This window comes from Amblyomma americanum, chromosome 7 (assembly GCF_052857255.1).
Source record: "Amblyomma americanum isolate KBUSLIRL-KWMA chromosome 7, ASM5285725v1, whole genome shotgun sequence".
Taxonomy (NCBI): Eukaryota; Metazoa; Arthropoda; class Arachnida; order Ixodida; family Ixodidae; genus Amblyomma; species Amblyomma americanum.
The window spans coordinates 157,509,430-157,526,599 of NC_135503.1; the positions used below are offsets into that span (position 1 = coordinate 157,509,430).

General features: G+C 47.7%; 1 protein-coding gene across 1 annotated transcript in view; it reads right to left on the reverse strand.

The window, feature by feature from the left end:
• Positions 1-5,929: 5,929 nt before the first annotated feature.
• Positions 5,930-17,170, reverse strand: part of LOC144096713 (uncharacterized) — a 57,103-nt gene continuing 45,862 nt past the window's right edge. Inside the window, exon 4 of the mRNA XM_077629555.1 lies at positions 5,930-7,942. Within this exon, the coding sequence (XP_077485681.1) occupies positions 6,672-7,769 (1,098 nt within the window). The 5' untranslated portion in view covers positions 7,770-7,942 and the 3' untranslated portion in view covers positions 5,930-6,671. The remainder of the gene's footprint in view (positions 7,943-17,170) is intronic.

The window sequence follows — 17,170 nt, forward strand, 5'->3', positions numbered from 1 at the left end:
GTGCTTCCCAGCAAGAGCTGCTTGCTGAAATAAGAGCAGCTTTGGGTTCAGTGAAAGTGTGCTTGCTGCAGTTTGGAAAAAAACAAAACTATGGATGAGTTCGAGAGGCGTGGGGCATTCTTATAGACGAAATCAAGCTCTCGGAGAATCTGAAGGCGACCAGCAGTGGGTTCATTGAGAGCTTTGTTTATTTAGGAGCCTGCACGTCTCCAGACCAAACCGTGCAGAAATGTGACCATGGCTTGGTTGTACTATTTCAGCCATTTTCTGACCAGTTTCAGCAAATCTTGGGGGTATTTGGTTCTCACAGCAATGTCAAAGCTTATGTCCTGTCAAAGATTATTCTGGACACAACATTAGCTGCAGAGAAAGCTGGCCTGTTTGTTGATTTTGTCACAACAGATGGTGCTTCGTGGAACCGAAGTATGTGGCGGCAGTTCAGCATCAAAGGAAGCATGAAGAGGACTGTATGCAAAGTTAATCACCTAGCTGATGACAGTATAAGTCTCCACTTCTTGTCAGATTTTCCTCACTTAGTGAAATGTGTACGAAACAGTATTGTGAAGACAGGCCTTCAGATACCAGAAGGAAGAGCGAGAACTGACGTGTTGAAAGAGGCATAGAAGTGCTGACAACAGAAATGTGTTGTCAGACTGCAAGCAATGCCTCACGTGACAAGCGCTGTCATAGAACCCAATGGGTTTGAAAAAATGATAGTTAATTATGCCTTCACTTATTTCTGTGATGAGGTGCTGAGGAGGTTTTCAGCATAGAAAAATGACATCGAAAGTGCCTATGGCAAAGGCTGCTGTGACGCAACGATGTCTTGTATCCATAGAATGTCGAAGCTCATCTCTGCTATGACGTCAAGGTGCAGCCGTGATGCCATGCGTCTGAAATAGCAAGCTTTCTCTGAGGTGAAAAATTCTTTCCTACCTACACACTTGGGAAGCAGTAGCAAAGCTGGACTTCATCACTCAATCAAATGCAGAGGGGCTACGTGTCACGTTAAGCAGCACAGTATCAATTCTTGACTAGGTCACAGAAAAATTGACCTACAAATACTTAACCTCACATTTGAGTCAAAACAAACTTGAAAATATTTTTGGAATCTTGAGACAAATGTCCGGAACAACAATCACCCCACTCCCACACAATACCTGCTTTCCGCAAATGTGTCGCCTGGTGTCATCAATGGCCTATTAGGGAAATCCGAAAACTCAAAGCCCAGTCGAAGCTGGATCAGGTAATGAATACTGGATGCCTCAGTGCGGTACACGAACTTCTTGAGTCGTGCGATATGCTCCCTGACCACAGTTCGACCGCTACTGCCAGAAGTGACTCAAGGATAACTTATGTTACCCGCTATGTTGCCCACAAGATGCCCAGCAAAACAAAATGTGAAGAATGTTCAAGGGCACTGCAGCTACCCGCTGGGTGCGAGGCACCTGAAGGAGCCTGCCTCACGAAGGAAGTTGATAAGGGCGTACTACTCTGCCCTTCTGAAGACCTCCAGGCCTTTGCTTAAAAGATAGAGGACTCTTTTACTTATTGCTTTAGCCATAACAAGCTAAAGACTAACAGTTATCTTGACCTAATCTTCCGCCTGACACAAAACAGTTAAAACTTTGTCGGCTGCCCCCAACATAGGCAAGACATCACGAACAGCCTGACAGAACTCAATACTTTAACAAGAAAGAACTCATTGTGAAGGCTCAAAATCGGGCAAAGCCGGCAAGGAGGTAGAGGATGCACTTCCTCAAGATGAGTCGTGTTACATGAGCCTTTAATGTCATTTTTATGAGTATTTCTTGCTTGTTGCTGCACAACTGAAATAAACAGGAATTTTTTTATGCCTGAATGCAACATATTCCGTATATATTTTAAAAATAAAACTTTTAAACAAAGCTTCCATTAAAATCGACCAGGCTACTGAACAAGCTGGCCATAGCCATCCATGTGTGCCAAAAATTGTTACATATTCTAGAGCAAAACATTTCAGAACTACTATGGCTCGTCTGAACAAACAAACGACCAGGCAAAGTTAACCGCACTCGATGACTCAGAATATTTGAAGTCTTACAGCTGATGTTTAAGGGGCCCCAAAACACATTTTCAGTGCATTGTTTTGCCTCTTGGTTGCATAGAATGAGTTATAGTGATGCTATTAGCATCGGTTGTACCGCGTATACTACGGTTTTTAATATTTTATTTAGCTCGCAAAAACAAATTCGTGGCGGTGACGGTGCCACCATACAGTGGCAGTTTTTAGCAGCGGATATGACATAACTTAGTGGAAGCTTGATGATTGGACAAAGAGTAAATATACTGCAAATTGTGTTAGTAACGAGATACATTTTGTCAAGTTTTTGTGCTTTATATTACATTAACAAAACCAACTTGTTTGCCTACTGTAAAGCGAGTAAAACAAAAATACACCACCAGAGGCTCTGGCTACTTTTTGCATCGAAGGACTTTGTGCCTCTCTGTAAACAACCTACGAGCTAGGACTCAAAACTTATGGCTACTCTCTATGTATCTGAGAGTGGCTTTGCGGAATCGATCCGATCGAGCCATCGCACTCTATAAGCGTTCGTTTCGGTCCCAAGGAAGGATGCGTTCACATTTAGCAGGCAATGCGCATCGTCAGCTTGTGGAGGTGATGGGATGAGTGGTACGCGCTATGCTAAATGTGTCTGATATCTTGCGCAGGCTGTCACACCGTCGCAGTATCTCGCGCTCGAGTTCGGATCCATAAGTAAGGCAACGTCACTGATAAATCTTCCCTTCTGTGCCATCGACGTGACGAATAAGCATCGCTGGGTCAGCTGGGAGTTCACATGGTTGTTGTAACCATGCAAACGGCGCTGCCAGCCTTGGCATGAACGAGTTACAGAGAACAGGCAACCATAGAGTGAAAAATTCCATGTGCTCAGATAGGCTGTTTTGATTGGTCGCACTAAGTGTCATCATTGGGAGAGTGAAATGGGAATGGAAAGCTGCGCAAAAATCGAGTTGAGGGCAGCATTTTGTTGGCTTGTATTTTGAAATTTTTCATTAGATCACTCCCATTCCTATGCATCGAATCTCGTAATTCTTTTTGAATCAGCATCTGTGTGACATAAAGAATCCATTTGAAGTGTAACCGGCATCCGTTCAAGCAGTGTTTCGCATCCCCTTTAAGGTCATGGTGCAGTCGACCCTGGCCACAGCGGCCTTAGATCGGTGAAAACAAATGAAATAAATCAATCGGGAGCACTCCACAATGGTGCACTTCAGAGCCCACTTATTAGTCGTTTCGCCTCAATTTTGAGTGGGTGCTTTTATAGAGTCATTGCCAACCGGTCTTTGCCGCCATTTGCAGCGGCGAGTAACATTTCTGACAACCCCCCAGTGCAGATACGACATATGCGCAATATACGTGTTCAGGCTCGCTAATCGCGTCTACTCTTGATAGCCTTGCTGCTAACACGAAGAAAAAACAACGCCGACAAAAGAAAAAGCGGTTTGCTGGCTTCAAGGAGATTGTGCTTCGCACACCGCAACCCGACAGCGCACACAGCACTGGCACCCGCCAGACCGTCGTGCCGGCGGAGCCATCGAAGTGACGACAGCAGCGCCACCGCCGTTGTCATGACTGCCTGCTTCACTCTGCGACATCCGATGCTCTCACCTCCCCCCTCAAGCCACCACATCGTGACCCAGCGACCGTGGCACAACGAAAACCTGGAATGGCTTGCGCCAAAGCATTGGCAGCGCAGGCGAGTGCTCCGGCAGTGAAAACCTGCTTCGGCATGCACTGGAGCATGGGCTCCGCCAGCATCGTGCACTCGGCTTTTGTCTTTTCCATTGTTTTACATCTCTAGTAAATTTGCAGAGCGTTTTACTCGCTATGGGTCAACTTCTATCTAGGAGGAGCGGTGTCAGCCAGGGCCTCCTAGTTCGAATTAACCGTAGCAGATGCCGACTTGTTCTAATTATCCGGAGTTTTCCTCCATTGTAATGCAAAGGGCAGTGCTGGGACCCAGGCGTCACTTTGAATTAACGAGCTTTTACTTTATACAGGCTGACAATGCAGGCGGCGAAATTAAAAATGCAGCCATGGGTTGAAAGTAATAGGATACTCGGAGAACTTCAGAACGGGTAGGCGCTTAGATGATAGCCTGTTCGTGCTTACCCAATGCATACAAATAGCTAAGGCAGAAAACAGACCTCTATATTTAGCCTTCCTGCACATAAGCGGCGCACACGACAACATGAACGGGGAACTCCTGTGGAACATATTAAAAGGTGAAGGTGTCGGTCATGAGGTAATTAATTTTCTACAGGAAATACACCAAGAAAATAATGTTGAAATTACATGGGAAGGGATAAAAAGTATGTCAACTGTGGAAGTACACAAAGGATTAAGGCAGGGTTGTCCTCTACCTCCCCTGCTGTTCATACTTTATATGACAAATATGGAAAGAAAGGCACAAGGAAGAAATCTAGGTTATAATGTCTTACAGATTAGGCTGAAAGATCGCTGAGCAAAGACTACCATGTTTAATGTATGCGGACGATACTGTACTGTTAGCAGATAGCCAAGAAAATGTACAAACTCTGGTTAATTGCTGTGGAGATGAAGGAGATGCTCTAGGTTTCAGTTTTAATAGAACTAAGTCAGGTGTGGTGATTTTCAACGATACAACTGATCATGTGCTTACAATGCAAAGCCATGAAATACCCAGAGTGGCCGAATACAAATAACTCGGTGTACGGGTAAAAGAAGGGCAGATGTACACGGAAAAGCACGAACAGTCTCTTAAAGCAAAAGGGCGAAGAGATGCAGTGATTATGAAACATAGGGCATTATGGGAGTACTGAGAGGTATTTGGAAAGGAATAATGGTGCCGGAGCTTACTTTTGGGAATGTGGTTCAGTGCTTAAGGGCAGAAGTTCAGCCGAGATTAGAAGTAAATCGGAGCTGTTGGAAGATTAGCACTAGGTGCCCAAAGGAAAACCACAAACAAGGCAGTACAAGGGGATATCGGCTGGGCATCGTTCGAAGCATGGGAAGCTCAGAGTAAAATACTATATGAAGAATACACCCTAAGGAAATTGGACGATAACAGGTGGGCTGCTAAGGTATTTAAATACTTGTACACAATGAGCGTTGGCTCACAATGGTGGAAAAGAACTAGGAAACTAACCAGTAAGTATGCCACATATGAGGCCAGAGAAAGAAAAAGCACTAAACGACAGATTAAAAACGTGGAAGGTAAAAATTGGATTAATGCAATGGAAAAGAAACATGGTCTAGCACTATATCGATACTGGAAAAGGCAGATCAGGAAGGAAGCATTCTATGATAATTCAAGAGGCAGTGCCCTACTTTTGGAAGCTAGGTGAGGATGTCTTAGAACACGCAGCTACAAAAAGAAATTTAACGAATAAGATGACACATGTGCTGTGTGTGGTAAATCTATAGAAACAATTGAACACCCCATGTGATGGCAACCATCCGGATGTCAATGCAGGCACACTCACTCTTCCTGAGACCCTAAGGTTTAGAGAACAATGGTGATGTAAATAAATCTAAGGTGGAAGTTAGCAAAAAGCAGTTGGAAGATTAGTGGCTTAAAAGCAGAGAGTGACATAAGGAAGAGGAGTACGAAAACGTATTTAAAATAAATGGCGAATCTTAAGAACAATTTACAGCACAGTTAAACAAAAATAAACAACAAAGATGAGCACGGTGCAACTGCCACCACCCCTTGTCAAAGGGAACGTCCCTACCTTCCATCCATCCATTCATACATTCAGAGTGACTCTAGTGCTATTTAGTGCTACCAATCCGCCGCCTCTGTAATGTCAGGGCTTGCAGACACCAACTACCACAGGAATGCAGCATTCCTCTCAAAATTACATTTCAAACAGTTCTAGCATGTTTCTCGGTTTCAGAGCTGTGTATACGTTTATTCAAAGCAAAAAGCGATCGACTACGGCGAATATAATATCGTCGATAAGCCAGTGTTAATGGGTCCTTTCAGCGGCCTGGGGTCCACTTTGCGTATCACTTCGCCTAGGTTCTGCGGGCACATGCCAATGTATGTTGACTTGGTCATTCTGTACTTTAAATTCATAGATCGCCGGGAGTCCTCACATCACTCTTGGCGCAGCTGTGCAGCAACTAAGCGATGCGCCACTGCCCCGGCAGATTGCTGCTTCAAACAGAGCCACCGTATGGACTTGTTAGACCCAGGTTGCTCTCCCTGAGCAACCTTCGTGACCAATCATAACTGCCAACTGTCACAGTGGGCAGATTGTGATGACATCACAAGTTGTGACCTAGGTGGCACGAGGGCCACTTTTTTTTACGCTTAAAACGCCGACATCAAATTTTTTCCAGAACTGAAGCATTAACGCTTACGCGCTAAGTCTGTAGACTGTCCCTTTAACCACTCTGAACAAGGCCACTGACTAGAAGCAGCAGCTCAGGAGTGCACATTACAATCAGGTACAGACTGAAGTAGTCCGAAGGGTCATGCAGTCCGATGAACACTTTATGGTGGAGGTAGCAGAGCAGCTGTGCCTACCATCCTGGTGCGGATGTGTGCCAGCTGAGTTCTCCTCGTCTGCAAACATTCATTGATGCCTAAATTGTCCAAGATGGTGTACGTAACCTGAGTCTACGAATGCGCGATTACAGTCGTGACCTCAGGAGCACTTGCACTTTCACTAGACGCGTTTTGGAGCGCATGTTTGGATCGCATGTGGTAGGCCAGGTTGGACCTCCTGGCGAGCCGTTTATTGCAGATGCTGCACTCGAACGGTTTCTCGCCCATGTGGGTCCGCATGTGGCACCGCACTCGCGTTCCGACGGAGAATTTCTTGTCACACATGGGGCAAGTGACCAGCTTGCTGTGAGTCCTCTCGTGGGTGTGCAGGTTCTGCGGATGGGCGAACGCTGCCGGGCACATGCTGCACTTGAGCGGCTTCTCCCCCATGTGCGACCGCCTGTGGGCATCCAGCGCCTGCTTGCAAGCGAACGCTGCAGGGCACAGGTCGCAACTGTGCGACTTTTCACCTGTGTGCGTGCGCATGTGGCGTACGAGGTTTGCTTGCTGGGAGAACCTGTAGTTGCACAGGGTGCATCCGAAGGGCTTCTCACCCGTGTGCGTCCGCATGTGGTTGTCGCGTGTCTTACTGTCCCTGAACGCCGCCGGACAGGCGCTGCATGCAAACGGCCTGTCGCCTGAATGGGTGCGCATGTGGATGCTCAGGGTGGAGCTTTGGGCGAATCTCTTGTGGCATACGTGGCACTCATGGGGCCTCTCGCCCGTGTGCGTCCGCTTATGCAATAGCAGCGTGTGCGGGTCCACAAACGCTGATGGACAGAAGGGGCACGTGTACGGCTTCTCGCCCGCATGGACGCGCAAATGACGTCGCAGCGGTGTGCGCTGCGTGAACGACGCGTCGCAGATGTGGCAGGTGTGCGGTTTCTCGCCAGTGTGCGTCCGCCGGTGAGCCCTCAGCGATTCGGCCCTGGCGAAGGCCGCCGGACACATGGAGCACTCGTGAGGCTTCTTGCCGGAGTGCACCACCCGTAAGTGGCGTGTCAGCGCATCCCTGTCGACCAGTGTTTTCTGGCAGACGGGGCATTTCTGTCGCCTAAAGTGGGGTGGGACCAAGCTCAGCTGGGCCATATTCTCCAACAGGGACTCTGCAACCGCGGCGCCAAAGCCATGCTTGGAGCCCTCCTGGGAGGACCGCGATCGAGTCAGCATCGTCACAGCAATAGCGTACCCCTCGGCCGCTGTCTAACAGACAAGGACGTCAGCCTGGTTCACGAAGAAAGGCACCGGAACTTGTCCAACATCTTCCGACAAATCTATGGCATGGTGCTGCACACCCCGCACATGTCTTTGTCTTTCCTTGCCCTGATGATCACTGGTGGGTCCTGCACAAAAAATACACTTTGCTGAATGAAGGTAGTTTAACGAGCAACTAGCAAGTTTGTTTAAAGCATGTAAAGGTTAAAAAAATTGCTAATATAGGAAACGTCCCCCACACATTAAACAGACTACGGGCACAGAGCTTGGCCTGTATCGATACATTACCACATTCTGATCAAAAACAGGCTACTTGAAGAAAAAATAAAGCTTTTACAAGCTAAAAAAATGGCTGGGGTTCAACATGGCCTCAACCTAGTTATAGGAGCAAAAGCTCTAAGCACGGTCTCCACTGTCTGAAACCAAATATGATCACATACATGGTCATATACTACCATAGCTGGGGCATACCACCACACAGTTAAGTTCTGTTTGACCTTGTGAGGCATTGAAGGTCATTGTCTCATCCACATCAAAAATGGAAACTACCCTGAGGATTAGAGCTCTCGCTCTAGAAGGTCAAAAAATGAAATACAGGCACCATCCCCAGTGGCAGTTTCCGCAAGCCACTAGCTGCATGTGTCAAGACATTTTAAAAACTTCTTTTAGTTACGGATCCCAGAGGCTAGGCTGTGTCGCCACTAATTTCAAACGGCATTTAAGGAGTTCTTTCTGGCCATGACATCACCAATTCGAATTAGGTGGTGGAAAAAATTTTAAACCCAATTTTCTCAGCACTAAATCAATGTTTTACTGCCAGACAAACACGATATAGCCAGAAAGGGCCGTAAAGCCAACAAAATTTGGACACAGGTGTTCTCACCGTCCCTACCAACCTTTTATTTAAAAGGCGCAAGTTGTGTGCTTGTCTGACATGCACACAGATGGCAAAATTTCTCTCCAAGCTACTCTGGGAACTGAATGACATCACTTTCAAGCCGTTTCATCAAATAGTTTTGTGGAAAAAAGGGGCGTACAGTAGTTTATGGGGGTTTAACGTCCCTAAGAGACTCAGGCTATGAGGGACGCCGTAGTGAAGGGCTCCAGAAATTTCGACCACATAGGGTTCTTTAACATGCACTGACATCGCACAGTACACGGAGCTCTAGAATTTTGCCTCCATCGAAATTCGACCACTGCGGCCAGAATCAAACCCACGTCTTTCGGGTCAGCAGCCGAGCGCCGTAACCACCGAGCCATTGTGGCGGCAGGAGCATACAGTTGTACCAAATGACTGTAAACAGACCTACAAATCCTTACCTCAGTCTTTTTCACATATTAGAATTAAAAATTGCTTCAAGAAGTATTATGAGGCAGTTTACTGCCAGAAAAGGCCCAAGAGCTCAACAATTGTTCAAACTTTTTTTTCCCACAAGATGGGTCTTGTGAAGCTGTACACACGCACTCATAAAGTACATAGAACATCAAGGAGGCCTATTAGGAGACCATAAAAACACACTGGTACCATTGGAGAAATGGTAAAAATGTTCACAGTTTTACGTTTGCCAGCACATGAGGCGAGTGGAACATGTGTCCCGCTGCAGCACAAAGGGCTAGGGGGACATGTCAAATAAAATAGTCAAAGCGGTTAAAACTTCCTTTTTCCTCAATCCTCAGGTCTAACGCTGTCTCATGATGAATTATTATAACAGTATAAATTTAGAAAATTAAGTTTTTTTTTTATGTGTGGCACTTAAAAATTGAGCGAACTGCACTTCCAATGGTACCGGTGTATTGCAGATTATGCAGGTTTCTGATGACTGACCACCATCATCTTAGCACCACCATGAAGAAGAGAGATCAGATGGTTGCAACTCCACTACTTCTTTTCCATGATTGCTATCACTCATTCCCTCAGCATTTCATAATGAGTGATAGTAGAATGATCTTTTTAATGCAGAAGGAATCCTGAGACGTTCTGTAATGCAATAATAAACTCTAGATAAACAACCATGCATAACTGGCAACAAGGAAGCTATACACATTGTAAAAATAAAGTCAGCCACCTTTCCTGTTTTAGAAATTCGAAAGTGATGTTGTCATTCTTTGGGCCAGCATGGCCGTAGACGATGTAGCTGGCCATGCACGTACGTGTTCAAGCAATAGAAAGCCTTCGTCTGCTTGATGGAGCTCACTGTCAAGGTCACCCCCACTGGAAGAGTTTTTGGCTTCAAGCCACAACAACGGAGAAGCCACGCTCCAAGAAACAAAAGGCAGCCATCTTGCTTCAAGTCGCCAACCCTGAAGCAATAAACGTTTGCAACATTTTAAAGTGTGACCAAATGGAGAAAAAGGATTACGACGCACTCACAGAGATGTTCGAGAAATGAGACATACGAAAGGTACATCTTCTGCGTAAGGACCAAAAAGGAAGGTAAGCCGTTTCAAAATTTTCTACGAGATCTGCAGATCGAATCCCAAACTTGTAACTTCGGCTGCCTTGTGAACTCAGTAATATGGAATCAAACTGTTTAAGGAATCCCCGAAAACAAGCTTAGAGAACGGTTGCTATGTGAAGAGGACTCAACATTAGAAAAGGTTTGGTTTGGTTTTATGGGGTAACATCCCAAAGTGACTCAGGCTATGAGGGACGCCGTAGTGAAGGGGTCCGGATAATTTCAACTCCCTGGGATTCTTTAACGTGCACTGACATTGCACTGCACATGGGCCCGTAGCAGTTCGCCTGTGTCGAAATGTGACTGTCGTGGCCAGGATCAAAACTATGTCTTTCAGGTCAACAGCTTAACCACTGAGCCACCGTGGCAGCTTGTTAAGAAAAGGCTCTGCAATTCTGCAAGAAAGCTGAACAGCACAAGAACAGCAAGAGGCGTTGGAGACCATTGAGCAGTTGGTCGAACCGATCTGCAGTCAGAAAAATGCAAGAGCAAGTAAGTGTGGCAGATGCAACAGGCACCACGAGCCAAAGAGGATAATTGTTCAAATAGCGCAGGCGGTAAAAAAATTCCGATAAGTCACCCTCCCATTTCAGGAGTATTGCGGAGATCAATGCACGATTTATACTGTGATCAATTTTGTTCCCGTGGTAATCACTTGTCGCGCATACTCAGTAGTGGCTAACCACAGGTCATGGTTCCAGCCAAAGTAAACAAGCTCTGAAAGTACGCATGCAAGAACATAGGTGGTTGTTCAATCAAATCGGTAGAAATCTTGGGCTCTTAGAGAATCATATACGTATATCACCTTTCCAAAACAGTATGTAGCGTCGACACCTTCAAATATTACTGACGGATGCCTAAGCAAAACACTAATTTCGCTACATAACATATATGGTGCAGCAGATCGGCCCGTAAATAATTTCTTAAAGCGGGTGATTTCCATACGCTGATGATATCAGGTCAGTGATGTCACGTTCAATCCATTCAAGTTTCAGAAAAGAAAACGAGTACAGTGTAGACATTGCAGGGATAAATTGGTTAAACCGACGATTCGCACTCTTGTAAATTTATATCGCACTGTTATCACTTGTCGCGCGTTCTCAATGAAAGGACGCAGAGGGAACAGACAGGGACGAGCGCTCGTCCCTGTCTGTTCCCTCTGCGTCCTCGGTGTTTTAGCACTTCTGAAAATGTCAAATCTGCACCAACTAGCCCGATCCGCTACCAATGAAAGGGTACTGCAGATGGTTGTTCATGGCGGAGTGGATGTAAGCACGCGTTAACTGGTGGATGGACACTCATCATGGCAAAATTCTAGGTTCCTCTCCAGCTGAATCACATGTACGACCTTTTTCAAAATGCATGTGGCGTCGGAAGCTATTAACAATGAATGCGGTAGAAAGCAATGAATTAAAATTGCATATGTGGCGTAGGTGAATTTGGCACGTAAAATGTATGTAGGTGTATGCTATAAACCACCAAGGATTTAACCGAACTTGAGTTTTCTGTCTCCTCCTCGTATATTCAGTTTGCAGTCCATATTTTTTCTAAATGCTGATGAGGCTATACAACAGCAGCCTATACTTTCGTACTTTCTCGAAATTTGTTAAACAATGCCTTCAATATTTCCATAAATTAGTACCTTACCATTTTCCAATATTCAAAATTTTTGTTTGAGAATGTTAAACATGTATATTCGTGCATAATGTTAACTAACATAATTTTATATTCAAGGAAGAAAGGACGGGTCTGGGCTGTGAAACTGATTCCAGCTACGTGCCTTATTGCATTTTCTGTATTACAAATAGTTTATTAAGGTTTTTTTGATGTTCCCAAAACCAGATGGCAGTAGTCTAATTAGTAATTAAAGTTGGAATTAAGTAGGAGTGCATTCTTAGGAGTTAAGTTGAAGTAGAGTGAAATAAACGGTAAGTTTTTATAAACTAAGGTTGCTCAAATGCAGGCGAAGTATAACACTTGGGAAGGCGTATCTGTTTCATCTTGAAGTCTCTTAGCCAATATAACTGTATGATAACAGAGCTAATTTTATTCTTGTTTGAGTCGTGTTCATGGTTGCATCTCACTCTGCCAGCCAGCTTCATTAGTAGTTGAACGGGCAGTGCACACCCTTTGTGAACAGTGACCATGAGCTGTTGCGAACATAAAAAGGAGTATAGTTGAGATATGCGGCAGAATATTACTATACAGTACTAATTCACATCACCTTTGTTCATAAACAATATGCAACTGGAATACATCAACGCACTAGGATGTGCAGGCCTGCGGATTGAGTATATACTAGCCTGAATAGATTCAAAATATTTTGCAGCACTTCAATAGCGCGATTAGCCAGCAAAAGCGCCCACGCGCCATAGCATTTCACATACGAGCGGCCAGTGCACCAGATGAGGAGCGGTTGGGTCGCAGTGCCACAATCGCGCAGCGGAGGCAGATAGGAAACACCCTTGGTGCGCAGGCCGTACAAAACGTGCACCGCTGCCGCCACTCAAGCCCGGCCGTGACGGAGCGTGGCCTTCGCGATCTGCACCGGCGGCGGCACAGTTGATCGTGGAGGCCACGCACGGATTGGCAAGAGAGTGAGGAGGGGAGATGAGTTGCGAGGAGGGGCGGGATGGCGATCTTGGTAGGCATGTTGCGGGGGCGGATGAGGCTCGGGAAAACATGCCGCGCGCACAAATCGGTCGGAGGCAGGTTATCTCGCATCGCAGCGCTGGGTTTACGCCGTCCGTTTGCTATAACTGATCAGCAAGGCTCAATGACGTTCGTTATACGTGTGATTTTTTGCCATTGAAACAATGTATATTTTGACGGTCGTGCAAGTCTCGTTCGTTATAAGTGAAAGTTCGTCTTAAGTGGGGCCATTATATGCGGACTCGACAGTTATATCAGATTCGACTATCTTCAAACATTTATTTAGCAAGTAAACGAGCTAGCTGTTGTGACGTTCCTTGTGTGTGCTACGAGGGTCCACGTTCGACGGCGCGGCGTAGACGGAGCCCCCAGTGGCGGCAAAAGCACTCAAGGGAAAGCAATTCAGCTGGAAGAGAGGAGATCGGCGACAGCCGGTCTCGTTTTGGAAGCAGCCAACACACATGTTTCCACTGTATATGGCTGCAAGCAACTTGAGTGGGATTGCTTTCGGGCCTGCCGCCATGGACCGCACGGAGAAGACCCAGGTGACAGCTGCGTCCAATTACCGAGCCATACTCGTTGAGAGTGAACGATTAAAACGAAGGGGTTTAAGCACAACCGGACCCCTTTCCATAGTGTCGGCGCGTGTCGAACGGCGCCGCCGCCGCCGCGGGGAGACGGGCGTTATCTTCCCCAATTGCCGTGATCGTGCCGGGGACAAAGGGCCTCGTTTCGGCGGGCCTGGCCCCGTGACAAGACGGCGGGCATCATCACCAACACTCCCGAGCACATCCTAGGACAAGGGACCACTTTCCCGGCCTTTTAGTGACCTCGCGTTCCGGCCTTGAGTGGCGAGTGTCATTTGATGGAGAACGGAGGTCGGTGACCCGCGGGAACCGTCAGCGGGCCAGAGACCGTCTACCACAGCCGACGCTACCTCGACGACAACCTTCTTTCCCTCGGACTCAACACGTGACGGGGGCGAGACCATAAGTGCGGTGGTGTGTTTGTGCGCCCAAGTGAAAGCCCTAGGCCCCTCCCACTCCGGCGGGGGCGTCCTCAACCTAGGGAATGTGGGGAATAAGAAGGATATAAAAATCGACAAGGAGTACGGAAGAAACAACGCTCAGGACGACATCGTTCGCCAAGGGGGCCTTCAGCGCCGAAGCCCGACGGCGTGCAGCTTCTGCCAGCAACCGTTCGAGCTCAACTCCGGAGCCCCTCCATCGTCCCCATGAAGTCGTCGGCACGTAAGCTCGGACACCCCAGCCTCTGATGTATAATCATAATCATGTATAATTATTGAATATATCTGTTTGTTTAAACTGAGCCATACGGTGTCTCTCTGCCTCTCCGTCCCGAGTGGACCAGCGCATTATGCGGGGTCGTCACACTGGTGTCACGAGTGGGGTCTCAAAAGCAAATGTCCTCTGAATGCTGCAACATTCATGACTTCAAAACTGTAATCAAAAGGGAATCACGGGACTGATTGCGGGACTTTTACCCCCATTTGAGAGGCTTGAGGCACCAAAGGGCTTGAGCGAAAAAAAAAAAAAAATGTCTGCATCTGAGGGAACTCCCACTCCACAGCCGTCGCTCGGAGCAAGCATGCTGGCATTAGGAAGCGTCATTCCGACGTTTACGGGAGATAAGACAGGGGTTCCAATCTGCGATTTCTTTTCCATGCTAGAAGAGATTGAGAAAATGGGGGGATGGTCCGATGCTCAAATGCTGGGAATGGCGAGGTGTAAGATGGCAGGAGCTGCTCATGATTTTGCATGGCGAGACGAAAAAGTAAAATCCACAAAATCATTTGCGGGATTTCAGAAGCTCGCGTTTGAGCATTTCGACACTGAACCACGTCACGTGCGGGTACAGAGGTTCCGTGACGCCGGACAGATGGTAGGGGAGGACGTGCGAACGTTTGCGTCGCGGCTTCAGCGCCTAGCACGCGATATGTTAAGCAAAGAGGAGGAAGGAGACCAGCTAAAGAAGAAATACGCGGAGGATCTACCTAAAGAGGAAATGACCGCTTTGTTCGTGGCTGGTCTGCAAGACCCTGTGCGCCGGTTCGTGCTCTCGCGCAAGCCGAGCAATTTCGACCAAGCCGTGGCGGCCGCATTGGATGAGGAACGAAATGAGGCGTTAACGACAGCCGCAGCAAGAGTACGCTTCATAGAGAGAGCGGTGCTCAACCCTGAGGTTGCTCTCTTGACAGAGCGGTTAGATCACTTATAACAGCTGCTATCTCAGCAGGTGGAACGCCAGGTTGAAGCGCGCGCTCAACAGCGCCCATTCGCTAGAAACCGGAGACCGCCACAAAGCTACAGGCGCGGTATGCGAGATTTTGAAGAAATCGTATGCTTCGCTTGCCAGGGTCGCGGACACATCGCCAGGTTCTGCCAAAACGTGCGCCGTGGGGAGCCACAAAGAGAAGCAGGCGAGACACGCCCTAAGCAAGCCTACAGCGGGGCTCCAGATACCAAGACAAAAAACTAGATAGTCCTCCCCATCCTGAGGAGCGTGGGGAGGGAGCAGTGGATGATGAGGTGGTGGTGGTTTGTGTGGCCGACGAGGCACGCCCTGTTGTGCGTTGCAAGTTAAATGGTTGTTGCATAGAATTGTTGATAGATACGGGGTCAAAGGTGACATTGCTTAAGGAGAGCAGTTTTAACACGCTTCGAAGGAAGGGGGACTGCGAGGTGTTGGAAGCGTCTGGTGGTATGGCAACCAAATTTGTAGGCATAACGGGGGATCCTCTTGGCATAAGTGGACTCTACCGGTTACACTTCTCTCTCGGCGGAATTGCATTGGAGCACCCCTGCTACGTATGCCCGGACACGGTGTCTCTGCCAAACGGAGTGTCAGATATATTAGGGCAGAATTTTTTGAGAAAAGGGAAGGTAGTAGTCTCATTCTCCGAGGAAGAGGTTAATGCGGGCGGCTCAAAAGTTCCGTTTTTGAACAGGAGAGGGGCTGAGATTCGCATTACCGATATTGACACCCATCAAACAGTGGGATCATGGGAGAAGGTATATTCGCGGGTTGCCGTGAGGCTGGTCGATGAGGCGGTCGTCCTTCCTTGGTCGGAGCACATTTTGTACGCGTGTGTGCCTTCAGATGTAGAGAGCGGCGCCGTGGGAGTGCTTGAGCCGGTCGACTCTCTCAGCAATGGCCTGAAGGCAGCCGCGTGCCTCGTGACAGTTAATGACGCCCACAGAGTGCCCCTACGGGTGGTTAACTGTAGCCAGCAGCCACTGAGCCTTCCCAAGAACAAAACATTGGCTTTCTTCACCTCTGCGATAGAGAAACGTGAGCCCACCGATACGGTACTCGCAACTGTAGAGCATGCTAGTCCTTCGGCTGCTCCAAAGGCGTCGTTCGATCTTTCTCACGTAAAATCCAGGGAGAGGGAGCCTCTGGCTGGTTTGCTGAACGACTACTCGGAGGTATTCGCCGCGTCCAACCTGGATTTGGGCTGCTGTGGCGTTATAAAGCACAGGATAGAAACCGGCACTTCATCGCCCGTTTACCAGCGTGCGTACAGGATTCCTTACTCCCAACGTGAGGAGGTGGAGCGGCAGATGCAGGACCTGATTGATCGCGGCATTGTCGAACACTCAAAGTCACCCTGGGGAGCACCAGCACTATTGGTGGAAAAGCCAGATGGCTCGTATCGATTGGTAGTGGACTACTGGAAACTAAATGCCGTAACTCGCATCGATCCATACCCCATCCCCAATATACAGGAGACGCTTTCTCAGCTGGGCTCTGCCAGGTACTTCACGGTAGTGGACATGGCGGCGGGATTCTGGCAGATAGCAATGGATCCGGCAGATGCCGAGAAAACGGCATTCAACACGCCCTCAGGGCACTATGAATGGAAAAGAATGCCGATGGGTCTGGCCAAAAGCCCTGCTGTCTGGCAGAGAACCGCTGATGTTATCCTGGCAGGTCTTCTGGGGAGGCTGTGCTTCGTGTATATGGACGACATAATCATATACAGTGATAGTTTTAAGAACCATTTGCTCGATATTGAGCAGGTTTTGGTGCGACTAAGAGGAGCGGGTCTCAAGCTGAAGCCATCTAAGTGCCAATTCCTCAAAAACGAGGTGAAATACCTCGGGCACGTTGTTTCAGCTGACGGCATGCGACCGGACCCTGAGAAACTAAGGTGTGTCTCGGATTTTCCATCCCCGACTAGCGTCCGCCAGGTCCGGCAGTTTCTCGGCCTGATCGGTTACTACC